This window comes from Crotalus tigris, unplaced genomic scaffold, assembly GCF_016545835.1.
Source record: "Crotalus tigris isolate CLP2741 ecotype Arizona unplaced genomic scaffold, ASM1654583v1 scf7180000018485.2372832, whole genome shotgun sequence".
In the NCBI taxonomy this organism is placed as follows: Eukaryota; Metazoa; Chordata; class Lepidosauria; order Squamata; family Viperidae; genus Crotalus; species Crotalus tigris.
The window spans coordinates 1,617,886-1,638,880 of record NW_024097033.1 but is presented as its reverse complement, the minus strand read 5'-3'; the positions used below and the strand labels follow the sequence as shown (position 1 = coordinate 1,638,880).

Below are 20,995 nucleotides of genomic sequence, written 5' to 3'. Positions count from 1 at the left end.
TCAGTAATACAAAAGTCAGTAATCGCAAAGAAAACAAAGAAAGACAGGTAGAAAGAAAGAAAGACTTTTTCTAGTATCACAGAAAGACTCGCATCTGGCACTAAAACAGGGTCACATTTTGAGATGTTACAGAAAGCAATTTCATGCTAAACAATCTTTTTTTTTTTTGTATGTGTAAAAGGTTGAATAGGGAAATAAAATCCCTGCTAACATCTACTTTTACAGACCTAAAATTGCAACACCAAAGGGTGCAAGAGACACAGATACTGTGAATAAAGAATTAGAATATTCAAGTATGAGGGGGGGTATCACAAATGCCCACACAGATATATATATATATATATATATATATATATATATATATATATATATATATATATATATATATATAAAATACTGTATCAAACAGATGGGAGAGGACATGAAACCAGTAGTGAAGACACAAACCTAGATGCTTAACCAATATTCTAATCTGACACAACTCCATAGCTTAATTTCAGTAACTGTTTTAAAAAAGAAAAAAATGCTGCTTCCCCAAGTACAGCTCATATGAATTCCCCCCCACTACTTACTTATTAGTTAAATAATTTATTGTAATCAGCTATACACTGACATAATCATCCAACTTCCACAACGTTAATAACTTAATTGCCTCTTTCTTCTACCCATGTATATAAAATAACCCCACCCTTTCTGAAGTGTTGACATCACTATATTTGCCCTTCTGCATGGTCCTCAGACTCTCCTGCTTAAATTAACCTGTTGATAAATTACAAGTGGAGATGCTTCTTAATTCCATCCATCAACAAAACGGTTAAAGGAGCAACTCAAGGGATTGAACAAAGACTCTTCAGAAAGTAAAGGATGGCCTTCAGGCACATGGAAGGTCAAAATGCATTGTTATCATAGTACATACTCCATGCAAGACAGAGCAGAGCGACAATAATTGTCCAATGTAATATACTGCTATTGTACCCACAGAAAAGCCAAGATCTTCCTGCTGTAATTGGAAATCAGGCCAGTTTCTGCATCTATATGGTTCTTTCCCCCAGTTTTTATTTTATGATTACTACAGTCTTGGGATGTGACTTAATTTTAGACATAGTAAAGAATGAATGTTAACACCTGCTCAGAGCCCATTCCTGGCAAGAAATCATGCCTAAATAATTGTAACTTCAAACACTGCTAACAAAGCAAATTCATAAGCCCTGTTTAGCGAGGGCTGCAGTGACATCTTCAGCCAGGGTGGCAAGTTGAGGAGATTCAAGCAGATTGATACTGCCAGAGGAGGAGACGTTGCTAAGCCTCCGAGGGGAAGCCACACTTGATCGGCCAGGAGATTGGGTGATGATTTCTGCGCCATGGTCCACACGGGCCCTTGCGTGCTCTCGGAAATTGAGTTTCTGGCTGTCAATCTGTGCAAGGAAGGAAAGTGCAAAAATAAAATGCAGCAACTATAGAGGTGTAAGCTCCCCTGAGACCAATTTCACTTTAATTTCCTTGTAAAAAATTCTCTCAATGTTTTTTGGGGGGCAACCTTCGAATGATACCTCCCTAGTCAAACTTCAAAAGCAGATTACAGATGTGTCGTTGGCTCAGCCTCTTTATGAAATTGTCCTAATTTCATCACCAGAAATCTCCATTCATATTTTTCTTTAAATAAATTTAAGTGAAAATGAAGATATGTGCAAGAATCGTGTGGGAAATGTTGGAGTATAAGTTTAGTTTTGTTGATCCGGACTTTCCAAATTAATTGAATGACAGATTCATTCATGACAGATTTTCTGGGCTAAAATAATTTTTTAAAGATAATTTGTACTCTTTGGGCATTCTGTATACTCCTTTTAAAAAGATTAAAACATTGATTTAAATAATATTTTAACTTTTTTGTTTAAATCATAAAATAAATACTCCAGCTTATACAATATAGTTAATGAGAATCATATACTGTAGTTCAGCTTTGTAGGGAACAAAAAAATCAATGAGGTTGATATGAACATAAAAAATAAATACGTAAAATGTTTTTTTCCCCCTGGGGAGATTTAAAAGAGGGAGAAGGAAATCAATTTCTGTTAAATTTCTGTATTTAACATGTGGGCTTTTTTAAAAAATGAAATGATTTCAGGGAAAAAAAGAAACAAAGTCAAACATGCAGTCAGTGAAGGTAAGTCTGAAAGTATTTTTACATAAACCAATGATCAGTGTAAAGCTTTGACTTCAGAGACGAGGCAGGAAATCTCTGGGACTTGGATATGGCATAAGATGGGACTTTTCACCCTTGGGAATCTCCCTGTTCTTGCAAAGTCTCCTCTGAAGGAAGAGCTAAGCAGTTAACTCAAGCCTAATGGGGGACACAGTGGGGGAGTAGCAACTTCTATCTCTCTGTAAATCATTGTCATTTTTACCTATGACTATGAAGAACTCCAAAATATTAAACAAAAGAATAGATAATCCATTAAATTAATATATTGACAAGCTGCCAAGTCTCTGGCCCCTGATGTCTTACCTTGATATTACCTCCTCCAGGCACATGGTGAGCATTTTCAAGTGAGCCAACTTTGGCTTGGGCCTTCTCTTTAAAATCCAGTTTCACACTTTCGATTTTCACTCGACCCCCTCCTATAAGTTATGGGGGAGGGGAAAATACTTTAAAAGAGTACAGTTTTTCTGGATCTAGGATTTAAATAACATTTAAACCTACTGTGTAATGGATTATTATGCACTTCAATTTGAAAAATATTATTTAGCGTATGATGAGAACATGACAAAAGAGAAGTAAACATATACACACAATCCACATAATTATAGACAAAGCTTCTACAACAGTGGGCCTTAAAACTGGAAAAGTGCCTGCCTTCAGGCGTTTTTCCAAAGCGCCTGAAGGCAGGACAAGAAGCAATGGGTGGAAACTAATCAAGAAGAGAAGCAACCTAGAACTAAGGAGAAGCTTCTTGACAGTCAGGACAAGTAACCAGTGGAACAACCTGCCTCCAGAAGCGGTGAATGCTCCAACACTGGAAGTTTTTAAGAAGAGACTGGACAGCCATTTGTCCGAAATGGTATAGGGTTTCCTGCCTGAGCAGGGGGTTGGACTAGATGACCTCCAAGGTCCCTTCCAACATCATCATCATCATCATTATTATTATTATTATTATTATTATTATTATTATTATTATTATTATTAAAATGACTGTTATTAGCTAAAATGAGATATATCTGCCATATCTACCCTACAAATGGAGTTTGAGCTATATATTTTGTGGTTTGGCTTACTGCACTCTAAACCCATGTCATGGGTTTAATTGTGGTTAATAAAGAAAATCTTAACTACTTATTATATGGTTTGGTTTAGACTATGTGACCTTTGCCATACTCCAGTATGTCATTTAACTTCAGCCATCATAAAACTAGAAGTGTTTCTGCAGCATTGCCTCTCCAGGTTCTGGGCAGTTTGGGAGTAAACCTCCTTGCAAACACACTATGTTGCTGTGATCCTGATTGGACTGGGCTGTTCTCTATTAACAAAAAGCAGGAAAAGTGAATTGACCAGCTACCTCCCAGATGGCCAGGACACCAGGGAAAGATCTTTGCTCGGAATGATTTGGGACAATATCCCGGTGGGGGCTATTTGGCCTCTGTACTAACTTTCATATTTAAAAAGGACATTGAAAAGTTATTTGGAGACAATTGCAAGAGTAATAATAGAGATTCTTATCTTAAAGATCTTTCGTAATGTTTTCAGCTGCCAAGTCACATCTTGCCCTATTTTAACTAATAATCAATAGTTATTTTATCATAATTTTGCTAATTTCTGTCATCCCTTTGAAGTTGGCATACGTAATATGAACATGCTTATACCTATAGCTAGTTACATTTAAAAAATGTTTGGGAAATACCCAGAAATAAATAAATAAATAAATAAATAAACAAACAACTGCAGTATAGCCATTTTTAAATATTTTTTCTTTGAATATTTTAGTATTTTACTCCTTTGAAAGATATTCTTCCTACAAAGTTGTTTTACATACAATGCTAGCAATGCAATTAATGTAACTTTCTGGAGAAACAGATTTTTTTCTGAAATCAAAGAAGCAGAATTCACATGTAAACTATATAGTTATTTTTATACTTTGATCATAATCTAAATTTTATAATTAAAGTACAAGAATAGAATAGAATAGAATAGAATAGAATAGAATAGAATAGAATAGAATAGAATAGAATAGAATAGAAGCTGGAAGGGACCTTGGAGGTCTTCTAGTCCAGCACCCTGCTCAAGCAGGAGAACCTATACCGTCTCAGACAGGTGAATGTCTAGCCTCTTAAAAATCTCCAGTGATGGAGCGCCCATGATTTCTGGGGGCAAGCTATTTCACTGGTTGATTGTCCTCACTGTCAGGAAGTTTCTCCTTAATTCCAGGTTGCTTCTCTTTGATCTGTTTCCACCCATTGTTTCTCGTCCTTCCCTCTGGTGCTTTGGTGAACAACTTGGCCCCCTCTGCCTTGTGCAGCCCCTCAAATACTGGAATACTGCTATCATGTCTCCCCTATTTCTTCTTTTCTTTAGACTAGCCAAACCCAAGTCCTGCAACTGTTCTTCATATGTTTTAGTCTCCAGGCCTTTGATCATCTTAGTTGCTCTTCTCTGAATTTTTTCAAAACTCTCAACATCTTTTTTGTGATATGGTGACCAAATTGGCTGCAGTATTCCAGGTGTGGTCTTATTAATGTTTTATAAAGCAGTACTAATACTTTGTGTGATCTTGATTCTATGCCTCTGTTTATGTAACCTAGGATTGTATTAGCTTTTTTGGCTGCTGCTGCACACTGCTGGCTCATAGTCAAGTGATTATCCACTAGGATTCCAAAGTCCCTCTCACAGTTACTGTTTTTAGGCCAGGTCTTGCCCAATCTGAAAAGAAAATTGTACAGTTTTTTATTGGTGTTCGAAAATTCCAGGTTTTAAAAAGGTTCTCTGCTAAGATGTAAGAATGGTAATGTTGGGCTATGTACTGCATCAGATTTTAACACAAAAAGTTGCCTTTGTCCCAGGAAAAAGTGTGGCTGCTTTAAAAGCTATTTCAAACAGGAGTTCAATTACTGCCCTTGAACACTCTGAAGCACTGGTTTTTTACTTTGGTTCAACCACCTCTACATAATGACCTGCTTAATTTGGGTGAAGTTTCTTTAACTCTAGTCTTATTCGTTTAGGGATAGACATCAGTTCCATTCTTCTTGGAACGACTGAGAAAACTGAGAAACCAAATAGTATGGGGCAAACGTGTTTCCAGCAGGTATGAAATATATTTATATATATATTAGTTGCTAAAGTTGGGCTGTCCTTCACCATTAACACTGAAAAATTAAATAGGATGGTGAATCAACATCTGCAGTTTTGAAGTGATCCCAGTAACTTGTTGGAAATTGATGATTCTGAATAGACTATTCAAGCACCTCTTTGTTTTGGTTACAAGTCTGTAATCTTGGTTGTCTGCCGTATTCCTCTTAGCTTCCAAACTCAATGTAAAATGCCAGCTTTAACATATAAAGGCCTTTACAGTTTGGTGCCAGGTTATCTGCAGGACCACTTCTCTCCCTTTCAGGTGGCACAGCCACTTGAATCATGCCAAGAGAAGCACTGACTGTCCTCCATTTTGGGGAGGGTGGGTGGGAGCCCAGAGGCATCCCCCCTGGAATGGCTTTCTACCCAAGGTTCATTTGGATCCAACTTTAACAGTCCTCCAGAAATAGCTGAAGATGAAGCATTTCAGGAAAGCACCGAGGTGTTAATGCCAGGTATTGGTTTGGTGTCTCTGTGTACAGTACTATATATTTTAAACTATTTTAACTATTAACTATTTAACTTTTTAACAATTTAGTTTTAACTAAACCACTAATATTACTTACAAGTGCCCCAGGATATAAATTAGATGATAGATAGATGAAGGGATAGATAGATAGATAGATAGATAGATAGATAGATAGATAGATAGATAGATAGTTAGATAGATAGATAGATAGATAGATATTCACAATTTAAGTCACTGCAGTGCTAATTATATGCAATATGTGTGTTTTAATGTTAGAAAATGTGTACAATCAATTACTTCATGTTGGTTTATCCATTTTAAAAATTGGTAAATTTGACTCAAATGATTTATCTGCAATTACCTGGCTTTACTAGAAAGAGAAAATTTCCTTTAAAAAAATAACTTCGTGAATTATACCTACTAGGTATATTGTTTGTATGATTTTCTCAGCACACATTTGACCCATTACCAGACTGGTGTAGTTAACCTTTTTCTAATTTAGTTCCATGTACTTCAATGATATAACGCAGCACATAATTCAGAAACCAATGTAAAAGTTTCACAAACACAAATTCAGCAAAATATGCACTGAGAAGTGCTTATGACCAATCTACTCCCTGGAGGCTTTTTGTTATGACTGCTCTTGCAGGGCTCATCTTCCTCCCATCTCATTTACTGTACGTGTCTGGGCTGACAGATAGGCTTTGCTAGAGACCTCTTTTCTTTCCTTCCTCCTACCTTACCACGTAGCAATGGCAACAGACCAGATATTAGGGAAATGGAGGAGGCAGTTTTCCCCAAACATCCAGTCATGGTTTTGGAATCAGAGTGCCTAGAAATGAAACTGTAGAAGTTTACAGAATTTCTGGAGTTTACAAGATTCCATTTCCCGTCTGGAAAATCTTAGCATTACCTGGCCTATGACGGATATTCTTCAGGGAACCACATTTAGAAGTCACATGACTCAAGTCTATCTTCTTGGTTACAATCTGCACCTATTTGAAATATACAAAATATATCTGTATGTTTATAGAGAGCTATAGACACTGAAAAATATGCATTTTATATCTGTAGGAAGAAGAAACAAAAATAGAAAAGGTAAGTGTTTAGTTTGAAAAACACAGAATATTAGAAATAAATAATAATGGTACCAAGAAGGAATGATATTCAGGTTAATACAGCAAACATCCCATTGGAAGAGTAAATTAGTGGAATCATTTAAAATCTCTTTCATTAATAGGTAAGGTTATTAATCAGGAAAGTGAGATTATTTTTAAAGATGAAGATAAGATTTGCCTCAGTGCTGTGTGTTGAAGCGTGTCTTTTAAAGCTTCCATTTTCTTTAGATAATCAAGGATGTTTTATTTTCATTGCCTGACTTTCTGCTCAGAACAATTTTCTCTTCTTAAGGTAATTTCATAAACTTCCTTGGCTTCTGAGAAACATTAGTGGAAATATTGTCCTATAATTTTGACATGTCAAATATGTCAAAATATTTAAGAGGTGTTTACTAGAGTGCTTGAAATAAGTTTGCTGAAACGGTCAAACCATAGAATTAGGCAAGTGTCTCCTAAGATAGCCCTGGATTCACATATCACCCACAGTGAAGTGAAATCATCTTACAGCTAGTTTACATGCATTGTTCAGTGGCTATGAATGCATCTGGTAAGATTGGGACCAATGAGTGATCATATCTCTTACTTTTGAATCAGTGACAATACATCTGACATTTTAATCAAGCAATGGTAACTTTCTGCTGACATCATTATTTCTTCAGAACTCAGGACTTATAAGACTCTTTTTTTTTTCATTTTGCTTTCAAACTTTAACGATGGAGTTCAGAAGAACCACTGCAGTTAGTCATTACATAAGTGCTTGCAGAACAGGATGCTTTGTGAAGAAAACCTGGCTCTTGTCCTTCTGAGTGAAATTAAGAACTTGCTGTGGTTTTTTTGAGGAAGGAAGGATATACCCACTCAGCACACAAAGCTGATGCATTATTAGACCAAGTTAATGTGTGAAACATTAGCAAGAAGAGAAGCAATCTTCTTTAAAGGATTAATGGGCTAGTTCAGTGGTGGAGAACCTATGGCACGGATGCCAGAGGTGGCAGTCAGAGCCCTCTCTGTAGGCACACATGCCGTTGCACCAGCCTTGCCTCTGCCCACGACCCCCTCTCACCAGCAGCCTCTCTGAAGGAGAGTCACCCCTGAGCGTGGCCCATGTGGAGCAGCGCAGCCAAGGACATGGCAGCCAGGCAGCATAGACAAGACTCTGCCCTCATGCCCCACCGCGCCCAGTTGATGCTGCAGGGTGTGGGCAGAGGGCGTGGCCGCTTGGTGCTGCTGGGCTGCCTGGGCGATCTGCAGCGGGCCCTGGAAATGGTGAGTGGCCCTGCGGACAGGCAGGGTGGGGCAGAGCGGGGGCAGGGGTGGGGCAGGGGGTGGAGCAGGGGCGGGGCCAGTTTTGGGCACTTAGTCTCTAAAAGGTTCGCCATCACTGGGCTAGTTCATAAAGCGTGGGTTCCCCACAGTCTCTGGAGATCAATGTAAGGTACCACCTCTACTTACTTTTCCTCCCCCTGCTGAATGTTTGATGTTATCTCTTGAACCACATCTGGATTGTACATCACTAAAATCAATCTTCTTGCTTAAAATCCTAACCTAAAAGGAATTGGAGGTTATCTTACTATTAAGCATATTCTTTGGCTTTCATGATCCTGAAAATCAGGGTGCAAAATTACGCTATAATGTCTAAATCTGCATTCAAGTCCTTTTCTGAGCTGAGTGGTTAAAAAAGGGAATGAAGGAAAGTCAGCTTTAGAAAATGCTGGTCAGGGAAAGTCCTGTGAAGTAGAAGACACGAAGTCTCGGGAAAGGAGAAAATGGCATTACTTAAGGGAAGAAGGGGAAAGAAGAAATCTCTCATGTGGAAAACAGACTTTCCTCATGAATTACAGAACAGTTAACCAATAGAGTAACAGTGCCAATAACACTGGACGTTTCAAACCAGCTTTTCATCATTTGGGAAACTTGGAGGAGGAGAAAGATATATAGGAAAGATGCACAGAAAGGAAGGCTATTGTCCATAAGTTGGGCATTCTGAGGGCTGAATAGAAAGACATCTGGAACACTTGTTAAATGTACAGACGGAACAATTTTAGGGGAAAAACCTTCTTGGATATATTTGAATGAAATTAAGGATCTCAACTGTCATATATTTTACCTGGTCAATAGTTCTCTATTTTAGAAGAGAGGACATGGTGTCTTTCTGCCCACATGATAACCCAAATCCTTAGACTTAGAGGACCAGATCCTTATTCTTGACTGGCTAGTAACATGCAGAATGATTGCTTATTCAGTCATTATTTCAGAAAAGATCTGTCATTGCACAGCTGAGCTTTTGGAACTGCATGCATGGTGTCCTCCCCCTCTCCCTCCATTTTTTTAAAGTTTTTGCTTTGTGAACAACTCTTGCCTAACATTCAAAAACCACCTCTCTTCCTGATCTCCAATTATGTTACTATTTCTAATTACAAACTTTGGATTTTTTATCCCATTTGATTGTCCATGCCTTGAAATCAGAGCTGTATCTTTCCTGAGATCCTGAAGCATTTCTGATTTTCTTTTTCCTGACATACCACAAGCAGGATTCCTGAGGCTGCCAATATAAAAACCTTTTTGAAAATTAAATGCCACAAAGGTTTATTTAAAAGTTCCAAAACTTTTAAGTATGTATACATGTTTTAAAACTTATTTTATAATTGTCTAAGCTTTGTGCCTTTTCTTTACAATCTGGGGTAGATTTTCAACAAAATTCTAAGGGTATTCTCTTTTTTTCATTGCGGTATGCTGTTAGTTGGGGAGACTTTTTTAGTTTTATGGCTGCTGAACAATATTTCAGGAGCAAAAGCATGTCCTTGTCTGAATCTATTGTGCACATGATTGTGACTAGGGTTGCAAAAAACAAAAACAAAAAACCAGAGTTTTCCATTTATGAATTAAAATTACAGAGCAAGACAATAAGAGAATATTTGCTTGGCATTGCCCTCACTTCCAAGGGAAAGCAACAACACCTAAATGAGAGAGATTACAGGATTGAAATCTTTCTGAAAGCAGCTCTTAGACCAGTCTTTCCTCAGCTTCATAGGTAAATACAATCAAGGGTGACTATATTCTTATTCCGTGTATTTCAGGAATAGATAGATACTGGTTTTGAAAGTGTCACAGTTTCTTCTGTCCTTGGTACAAATCAAACACTGAAATACTTTTCTAGAAAGGTGGCTAATGAAATGAAATGAAATTTCCTTTGGGCTTTGTGCCACATTTACTACATCCCTTTATCAAAAGGTCTGTGAGTATTTATCAGTCTCTATTTACCCAAGTGACTGTGATGGAATCTTGCAGTTTAAAAAATGGCAAGCTTCTTCTTCATTAAACAGCAAACAATAAAAAACTACACTATACAATCAACTCATCAAATATTCTGGTATGTACATACATTGTATATATCTTATTTAGATATAAAAGATGCCACTATATACAGAAAGGACAGTTTGGTTATCTTCTAGGCAAGCATGGGCCTTTCTCACAAGAAATTACAAAAATACACGTAGGAAATCATTACTCTACTAGGAATGGCATGATTTTACCAGTTTTATAAATGGCAAAAGGCATAATCATCAGGATGTATGGTAAATTTAAATTGAAATGGCCAGATATAAGAATATAAATGCTCTTGTGCATATTGCAATTATTATAACATAGAAAAAATAATAATTAAAATAAAGTAAAACCTACACTTCTATTTAAAATTACTGGATCTCTGTTTTAAACAAAAAGAAAATTTCCAAAATATAAAAATGTTAAATGCTCATATCTTTCTCCTGCTTCCTTCCTGCTACACTATTTTGAATTTTGTGTGTGTGTGTGTGTATGTGTGTGCAGTTTTGTAGAAAGTTTATGAAAATTCATCTATACCTCAAGGATTATTCTTTGAAACAAGGGCACACAACTCTCAATGTTAATTCACTACCTTCAGGGTCCCTTCTGCTGTCTTTGCTTATTTCATATTTCTTTTGAAAGTTATAGAACATGACACTGCCAACAAAATGGAGGCTCAACATATAGAGCAATATCCATGTGCTAACTTTTCCCATGTGCTATTTTAGAATGCAGAGCAATTGAAGAGGGGAGCTCTGGTAGAACCCCTACACCCACTGGGGTAGTGAAGATGTGCAGCTGACTTTTATTGATAACCTTTTATATCCTTTCCATCTCGATGATCCCAAGAGTCTATGGTTGTCTTTCTGAATCTTTTTTAAAATATTAAGTTGGAGATCATCTAATTTTACCTGACATCACATACTAGTTATGAATGTGAGTGGGAGAGTTCCCTTCTTTAGATGAATTTCAAATGCATTTTTAAATTAGAGGAATGAACTGCAAAAATTGAAAAAATAAAGCTCTTGAAACACAGCTGCATTTTTGTTCAGGTATAGATTGAGAAAGTGCAAATTAGATAAAATTTGCTAAACCAATTTCTTCCATCTCTCACCTTCCTAAACTACTGCAACAAATACTAAGACAAGGATGATAGCTAGGGAATGCAGAATTTCAGGACATTGGTACATTCAATTAGCCATCATGGGAGAGAAATCAAAGAGAGCACAGTAGTTAAATTCATTAATAGCTACACATCTTCATTTTTAAAGATAACTGTGAAATTTAACAATTATGGATTGGTCAATTCTAGATGATATTTGAATATTTTTCTTCTAAAGCATTCTCTCTTTCTAGAACATATTAAGAAGGGAATTTATTCTTTTTTAAAAAAAATGCAAGACTCTACCAATAAATAAATTATCTGGGATACATTTAAAACTCTCTGACTACTTTCCCCTAAATAAAAATAGAAAAGATGATTAAAGATTAATTGTTGTCATATGTTAGAAATCTCACAGACAAATCATATCACGTATTTGTAGCAGCAAAGCTTAAATTGAAGGCAAAGAACAATTTCAATTCTCCCTGAAATATATTGAGTGGAAATACTGAGAATCTGACAGAAAGCTACAAAAATGGATTATTGTTTGAAACAAGAAAATTGACAAAAATTTATAACTGGGATTTCAGATCAATGATAAGACAGATATTATCCAGGTTGAATTTGTCAACTATCAGGGTTTTGATTTTTATACTGAATTATGTCAATTAGGGGCTTTTGTAACTGAATAGCAAATTATTAATTTCCTGGGAAACTAATATCTTTGTCCCATAGCTAAAGTTATTACAAATGAATTTGTTTCTTAACCTGTCAAGTTATATCATTGCACTCAGCAAGGATGCTTCTTATCTCTTTTAATCTTCAATTTAGTGTTTCTTAAACTACTGGCTATTTCTATTAGACAATCTCAACATAATAACAGTATGTTTGCATTCGATATTGAATATAAATTGTTCTTATATGCAGATATTATGACTATCCTTGAGAATTGTACAATGTCATTACCACAGTTTATTGCTTTATAAACAGCAATATGTTTACACTCTGGTTATACTACTAGTTGAAACAAACCTAATTTGCTAGCATTGGGATCCACTATAGCTATAGATTATTGCAAGAGATTGGATTTACAATTTATATGGGTTCTCTAAAATGTCTGGATTTGTATTTTTCTCAAAATATATTACAACATATTGAATTATCTATATCTAAATGCAATAGGTGCAATTTCAGTAACTATAGCTTGATTAAAACTCTAATTAAGATTAATTAATTAATTAATCAAGATTAATGCTATCAAAAAGAATATTACATTGATATTAATATATATTTTAAGATGGATTCCAAAGTTAATTTCTACTAGCTACTTTTCTCATTACTAGATGAAAAAATGTTTATATCAAGCTAAACTCCCTTGACTCACCAAATTGAGATCAACGTAAAATACTTTAATTTACCAGATTTTCAATTCATCATTGGGCTTTTATATTAACATCAATATTTTTTTATTCTTTTAGAATGAGGTGTTTTATAGCTTTTAGCCTAATTGGTGAGTAACTGTGTAATACCTCTGGAATCTTAGCAAGTTTTACAGTCCAGAAACAGGGATCTTCTCTTCCAGCCCTGAAAGATAGATGTGAGTGTTTGGCATTATGGAATAACCCAATCTAATCCAATTATTGTAAAATGACCCAAAATTCTAAATCAGGTGATTTTAATAGTTATTTTAAGGATTTTCAGATACTGTGTTCTTTTCATTCTTCATTCTAAGGAAATGATAACATAAAATGAAAGTTGTTGTGTCCTGGGCCTGCTGAGGAAACTCAGCAGGCCCAGAAATGTTGCAAATGGTCCCGGGCAACCTAAAAGCTGCCCGGGACCAGACTGGTTGGCGCCGGTCTTGTGCGCAGGCGCAAGGCACGAATAAAGGGGATTTATGATTGGATGTTGGGAAAACTATAAAAGGCCTGCCAGCCTGTTGGGTGAGCAAGTGGTAACGTGTAACAAGTAAAGAAGAACTTGGTTAACAACTTGTGTGTCGCTTCAATGCTGAGAACCCCAATACATAAAAAAGTCACTATTAATTATTTAACTGAAATGTGGAATTAAGCAGTAGAATTGCCTATTTTGAAGAATCAAAGAATCCAGGCATTAAGAAACATAAAATGATTGTATCTTATCATTTAAAATCAATCAATTCATCAGAAAATATTATTTAATATTTATGGGACCCCTCAAACAATGTTAAAAAAAGATTGCGGGGATTGGTCCCAGTGTTGCAATTAATTTGTAACATTGAACTACATTCCTAAAACATGGAATCTGTCATCTAATAAAGAACTTTCATTCTTTTGATTATGAAGCATGACAAAGCAGATAATTTTACACAAATAGAAATACTTTATGGATTTTAAGTAATGGATTCAGGATAAGAGTGTTATATGTTTCTGAAAAGCCTCTCTGTTTCTATTGGATATAGGTTAGATTTAATGCTAAGCTAAGATGTGAATTAATATTATATTAGTTTTCCCTATTGATTAGTTTTCACATTTAGTATATTTTAATTCCTATAATATAGCTAGTTTCTCTGCATAATCACTGTTTTTCCTCTTAATACTGTAGTTTTATCATATTCTATTAAAATAAATAATACAAAAGCCCAAAACAAAATCTCTCCCCGTCCCCAAATATTGATTTTTAAAGATTCTGGTTGCATTGCCATGATGAAGTTATATGGGCACCTGTTTTAAACCCCATCAGAAATGTGTGTTATTCTGTCCTTCCTATAAACATCTGAACTGTAGCTCCACATTTGATCATCTCAATTGCTGTGGATATGATGCAATGTGCTTCACATTAAAAAATTAGCATATGCTATGGGGTAGTTCTGGTCATTTTATGCCTCTCAATTTTCTAAACCCTGATGGAAAGTATGTCATTTTGCTAAAAATCAAAACCAAATTTTACAAGGAGACATATACCTCAGCTGAAGTGTGTGGTTTTCAGAGGCTTCTCTAGCTGCCCACGGAGCATAAGCATATTCCTGTGGTATGATACGTTTTATAATTTAAAAACTTTGTAATTTAAAACCAGAAATATATTTATCTACATAACTTCTTCTATATTTATCTACATAATCACAGTTAAGAAAAAATAGCAACCAATGAGGGATGGGGGGGAGGGGTCTAGGAAGAAAAGGGCTGTGTATGTACAGCGAACTTCTCTCCTGACTTTCTTTGGGCTTCCTTGCCAATCATTAAGCCCTCAAAAGCTCTTTCTCTCCATGTTTCCCATTCCTGATAGACAGCATATTAGATTCTTCTGAAACATATCATTCACACCAAAGAGAACCACACTGTACATGTGACAAGGAGAGGCTGCTTTTTCCTCAGCATGCCCTGAAGAAGAATAAGTGCTTGTTTGTTTGTTTTTAAAGTTGCCCTCATGTTGAGTTGGGTCCTCAGTGATTTATATAGACATGTCTCTAGTTTGGCAATGCATTCTGGGGTATATTTTCAATTTCCTAGTCTAGACCATAGCAGTACATATCTTCTGGTGACCTCCCATTCAACTATTAACCAAGCTCAATTCTGTTATATAAAACTATTTATTTTTTAAAAAATGATGGGTAATATTAAAATGTCATTGGATTAGGATACATTTGCGTAGGAAGATTAGCAGAAGTGCACGTTTCCTCTCAGGCCTTCCCTGTACCACTTTTCTGCTGTGCATCGTACCATCAAAGACGTGCCAGTATGAAGAATGTGATGGTTGGACTTGTTGGAATGCATAACCAGGTTGGTAGTAGGGTTGTACTTCACTTTGTTTTTTGTCTTAAATCATACAATATAAAAAATTTGCAGTATTAGCAAAGCAGAAAATCTAGAACTGTTCCCCTGATGCTATCAGCAGCCACAGGACTGAAGTTTTTGTGCTTAAACTGTTTAAGAATGCAGTTCCTTATCTGCCACTTTTGATGATTACATTCAGTAAGAAGGAGACTCCATGAACTGACTAGCAGGGGAATTGGCTGTGAGCAAAAGATACCTTCATCCTGATTGAGAAACTGATGGCTTATTGATCCTTTCTCCTTCACCATTTTGCACGTTATAGCCATTTTTTATTTATTTTTCTTTTGTGGTCAGAATGGTTTCTTTCAGAAAGCTAGCAGAACTTGAAATGCCTTTGTTTTGTTTCAATTAACAGTTGGGGAAACTTCACCTTACTCTATTATTTTTATTATAATTTATACAATTATAAAGTATGAGATCTCAGTTGACATGTAAGTCTTTTCAAGCTTTTTTAAACTTCCATTTTTTTTGTTGTCAGACAGTTATGCTGTGTGAAAGTGCTAACAGAATCAGAGTTACAGTATCTGCATGTATAGGCTGGGATCAAGAGACAAGTTAAACAGATTTATTAACTGACTAGCTACTGATGGGAATTATGCAACTCTATATTTTGATTTATTAATAAGCAACTTCTTACTGTTTTATGTAAGCACTTTCAGTTGTTGGGACTGTGACAATATTACTGTATTTCCAAAGGAAAGAGAGACAGGGTGCATGGGTTAGTGCATTCCTAGGTTAGTGTATGCTTCTGGTGAAAGAAGCAAGTTTATCTCTCAATGACACTCTAAATAGCATCTCTATCTCTTTAGACTGTTAGTTGTCATATCAGTTTATATTGGATTTTCTTATTTTTGGCATGGCTATTTCAGTTCATGTTATGAAACTCCAGCTGCATGCTCTTGATTTCCACAAACTGATTGTGAAAGCAGTTCCTAGAAAAGCAGTTCACTTCAATAGCCAGGAGAGTTGCAGCCACAATATCTAACACTGAGGAAGCATCACTACATCATCTCAGATACTTCTTACTTTCTTGAAAGGTAATCCTTATTGTCTGGAAGAACTTTTTCCAAAACTCCAAAGAACAGGCCTTTGGGTGGGGCAAAGTGACTGGAATGAAGCATCAGTACCAGGCATGAAGAATGCTTTCCCAAGAATGGCCCACCCCCATTTCCTGCCAGATGTGTTCCTATGCCCATCACACTGTCATGTCACTGCTTGCCTTTACTTCCTTCGTATCATCCATCGCTCTATATCTCACCCTTCCTCCCTAGGTCAAAGGAGCCACCATATACTCGATTGCATGCTCCTTCAAAAAACTGAATGATCTGAGATGCTTCTGCAAAGCACTCAGCAACCAAAACCTAGCCAGACAGTCTCTCTACTCCCTTCTATCCATCCATACACAACACCATCTCATGGCTCTCCCAGGTACCTGGTGAAAATTTGAAAATATAAAAAATAAAAACCTTTCTTATACCCTTACCAACAGAATCAACCAGAAATGCTTCTACTCTCCCCTCATTCTTTCTCCTAAAAAGGGACAGGAAACTCCAATTCCCATCTACCCAAATCTCTATCATCAATTTAGTTTGCTCCTTAGTCTTTTAGATGTAATGATACCAGAGAAACGGGGCTGCCATAGGCTGGACACTCCAGATCCTCTAACTTTCATGTCCAGAGTGCAGAGTGAAGGAGATGGCCAAACTGACCACTATCCCACAGAGTTCACATGACAGCCAGAGGATGCAGGCTGGTTGTCTTGGTATGTCATTGATCTATTTCCAAACTGATACTTGTCCGGACTCTTCAGCATACCAATATCAGTTATTTCCAGATTACTGTCACCACTGCTGCTTATGTCAGATTGGCCCTTCATGCTATCACTCTTGTTGTTGCTTGCCATCACCAAGTTGGAGGGTACAGTCAATTCTACAGTCATGCAGAGTCATCTCTTCAGCTATATGTAAATGGAGAATGGTCTTTCCTAACTGTTTCTTCTGGATGAAATACCCCCTTTGGACACTTGAGTCAATTGGAATAATCCCAGTACATTACCTTACATGCTGGCTGTGCACTTAAAGCTGCAGCTTTCCCATCTGCAATGGGATATATATGCCTTCTTCTATAGCTCCTTCCAATGTGGTTGTAGAACTTTTTAACCGTTAACATTTGCCGTGATGCTAATTTAGCAACCCAAGGGGGTATCTTATTTGTATAAGAGACAATTGTCATACAACCCTGTCTTTAGTTTCTGTCCTCAGTTTAATAGTGCACAAGAGAAAAAGAGCAGCTTCAAAGAGGCTCCAATGTCCTCGTATTTGTGTAGATATTGCTCAAAATGGATTTTCTTTCTTTTTTCCTCTCCCACTCACCTTAGTAACATGTTCCTATGGCCACAGTCATTCAGAAAAATCTTTAAGTGAAGATGCCACTGTAAGTGCCTTATTGTACCCAATGAGGACTTTTCTATCCAGATTTATGCTTTATCATCTAAGCAATGGTATGCTGTCTGCATTTTCTACCAAAATGATTGTGGATCATCTGCTGTGGCATATTATTATATTCTATTTTTGTGGATAGGAGGGAAAGATATTTGTCAATCAGTGGAAGGTTAAGTAAGAAACTGTGGTACTTAGCTATATGCCAGCTTGAAGGCTTCAAGGGAGAGATTAGTTGACTTTCTGTGCTATTAAACTTGCAAAAATACAAATATACTGATTTTAATTCTTGAATATCAAAATCAGTCTGAAAAAAAAGTAAAGATACCTTGAAAGAATTTAGACTTGATTTAAATATATATTACAATGGATTGTGAAATATAAAAGTTTAAAGGGAAAGGGCAAAAGCAGCAGAGAGACATGTTAAGGGTCCAATACAAGAAAAGGTCTGAGGTAAGAGACCAAATGATGTTTGTATTTGTAAATCAATAAAATCAAATAATTAGAATCTGGAGAATCAGAAAGTGTGAAAAGTCTGACCCAAGAGCTTTTGAGGCATGATGCTGATCTCCAAGTATCACATCAGTGTTTAATGCTCTTTAACCAACTATGCTTTCTATTCCCAGCAGAACTTGAGGAAGATAACCCTATCAGGAAGAAGGCAATGCAACCCTCAAATTGAACCAGTTGGGGTATTGGGAGGTTTGCTGCAGCTTCTGCTATTCTTCTACAGGTAACAGAACTCTCCTGGTAGTAGATACTTCCTTTGGTTTCTTAATCCTTCTATGCAGATGTCAAGGATTCTCTCATGAAAGCATCCCAAACAAGCGGATAGAAGATATTATTATAGCAATATGAAGTTGCATGACATTTTTCTGAGAGGCCAAATAAAACAGCATCATAATATGGAATTATTTTTGATGAATGAAGCACACTTGATCATTCAATATAAATAATTGTGAAATCTTAGTGTATACACATTCTGACATTTTTACCAATTATGGAATGTCCAGATATTTGGAACTCCAATCTGTAACCATCATTTAAAAGCAATTCAAAAATAAACAAAATAAAATACATATAAAATACATATAAAATTTCACAAGTAATAAAGCACAATTTGCATCTTAGGCAAATTATACCAATGTATTTCACAGAGTTATCCCTCTATCAGCATAAAGTCAGATTATAAAACAAAAATATTTAAGTGGTTAACTTCAGCCTCTAGAAGTTTATAAGTGAGGTTTAAAGGAAGTTTCCATTCTGCAGATTTTCTTTTAACTTTATCAGAAGTAATTGCCTTTTTTCTAATACAGGATACTGACTTCTTCTACATTCAAATCTACCGCTAGGGAAAAAGCTAAACAAATGCAACAAGAAGCATGAATAATTAGATGCCAATTACTATCAGAACAGAATTAGAAGTGTACTGTAATTAATGAAGAATGCCTTTGGAAGCTACAAGTCAATACTGCATATTCTTCTCAATCCTTTCTAAATGTACTAATTTAGAATAAAAACCCTTACCTGCCCCCCTTTAGGCTGATACTTGATGTTGTCTGTTGACCCAACTTTGGACCTGACATTCTTGAGATCTGGTAGAGGTTGATTGATCAGACGAAGTTGCTTAGGGGTTCCTGGAGATTTCGGAGGTGTGCGTATGATAGCAATTTTTTTCTCAGTGGGTACCAGAATTGCAGATGTGGGCGTACCCGGTGTATGTGGGGTTCTGGAATAACTAGGGGTACCAGGTGTTCCTGGGGTACGAGAAGAATAACTTGGTGGGGTTCCAGGAGTGATGGCAGTTGATCCTGGAGTAGTTGGAGTTGATGTACCACTTTTTCCTGTTCGGCTTCGAATAGGCTCTGATCCTGTATTGATAACAGAATTCTGTTTGTTCTATGATATTCATACCATTTCCTAGAGAGAACTGGCATCTAATTGTTCATAAAAGAACCTGATCACAAAAATATTCAGTCTTTACTAAAACTTTCTGAAGATCAGTGTGACACTTAAAATTGAACAATATTTCACTAAATGACAAGATTATCATGGAGTACAAACCAGTTAGGATGTAAAGCAAATTAAAAATCATTAATATTGGATATTTGTAATTATATCTTTCATAGCTTAATGTCCCCAAGGGGAAATCAATAAAAAAGAGAGTTAGAGTTGATTTGAAGCTTAATGCAGACTTTGATCTCCAATATCTCCATTGGCTCCTTGCTTCATCCCTCCCTATGACTATCAGTGCTGGATTGCAAATATCTGGCAGTCATTTAATGACAGGAAAAAGACACAGAAAACTCACTCTTGATTAGCGGATATTTGGATTTTTGCAGCTCAGATTCAATAGTCCTGCCTGTACCTCTAAATTAAAATTATGCTTAAAATTTAGAATCTCTTCATAAATTGGGAAATTTCTTCTCTAAATGAAAATGCTAAATATTACAAAATGCAAAGCATTTTTTTTCATATATTTTAAAATTATGCTATCAAATATTTCAAGGAACTGGTATAAACCATACAAATAGAAACTTAGGATATGTCCAGGGAGTACCTTTTTTCTGCTGAACTTTTCTCTTTTCCTAAACACAGAATTTTCTTAGCTTTTTTAAAGGTATCCAGTTACAAAAAAATCCATATTTTATAGTATATCTAGAATTTTTTTTCTGATCTTCTTATCTGGTAATATATAACACATTCCTCTTACACTAGAAACACAGCTGAGCAGAAACTGGTTGCTGTCTAATTTAGATATAATCTCTGGTCTAAAACCTATTTCCTCAACATGGCAATGTGGCCACCAATGCATCCATAAACATTTCTTTTGAAGCCAGACAGACTCTATGTTTCATCTCATCTCATCTCGTTCTTTTAGTTTAAAAAAATTAAATGGAGATTAACATATTGTAAAAAAAGTGTCATTTTAATGCATTTTTTTTTTTTTTTTGTTTCCAGAAACATTTCTGGGTCTTACATAAACTCTAGGTGTCTAAACCAAAAGAACAGATTGCATTTTATAAGGTTACAGGGAATAATGGTCCTAGTTTGCCTTCTGATAAATGGGAATTTTTGAGACTGCCTGGGGCCATCATAGCATAATTATTGTAAGATTATTCATAACATGCTTTCAAAATTTCAAAAATGTTGTCTAACTCAAAATAGATTAGAGAACCCTGAGCTTGTGCCTCCAAGTTTAAGTCTGGGCAAGAGACATACTTGTAGTTCGTCGTACAGATGAGATGGTGCTGTTCAGGGAGAAAGAATTTTCATCTCGTTCTCTGTCTGCTGAGATACCTCTTCGGGCAGGTAAAATGGAAGAAGGTCTTGGTAAAGAGGAGCGCTTTTCAGGACTCTTGCTTATTCCATCCTGATGCAAAAAACAGGA

General features: G+C 36.1%; 1 protein-coding gene across 26 annotated transcripts in view; it reads right to left on the bottom strand.

Annotated features, from left to right (window-relative positions):
- Positions 1-372: 372 nt before the first annotated feature.
- Positions 373-20,995, bottom strand: part of MAP2 (microtubule associated protein 2) — a 254,155-nt gene continuing 233,532 nt past the window's right edge. For 16 of the 26 annotated variants that reach the window (XM_039352914.1, XM_039352918.1, XM_039352913.1 and 13 more), the window contains 8 exons: positions 20,827-20,977; positions 19,132-19,475; positions 14,297-14,358; positions 12,884-12,938; positions 8,381-8,473; positions 6,724-6,805; positions 2,507-2,619; positions 373-1,415 (listed from right to left, as the gene is read on the bottom strand). In XM_039352914.1, the coding sequence (XP_039208848.1) occupies positions 1,200-1,415; positions 2,507-2,619; positions 6,724-6,805; positions 8,381-8,473; positions 12,884-12,938; positions 14,297-14,358; positions 19,132-19,475; positions 20,827-20,977 (1,116 nt within the window). In that variant the 3' untranslated portion in view covers positions 373-1,199. Of the gene's footprint in view, positions 1,416-2,506; positions 2,620-6,723; positions 6,806-8,380; positions 8,474-12,883; positions 12,939-14,296; positions 14,359-19,131; positions 19,476-20,826; positions 20,978-20,995 lie in introns of those variants that run through there. The other 10 variants (XM_039352924.1, XM_039352929.1, XM_039352937.1 and 7 more) reach the window with 3 other exon arrangements.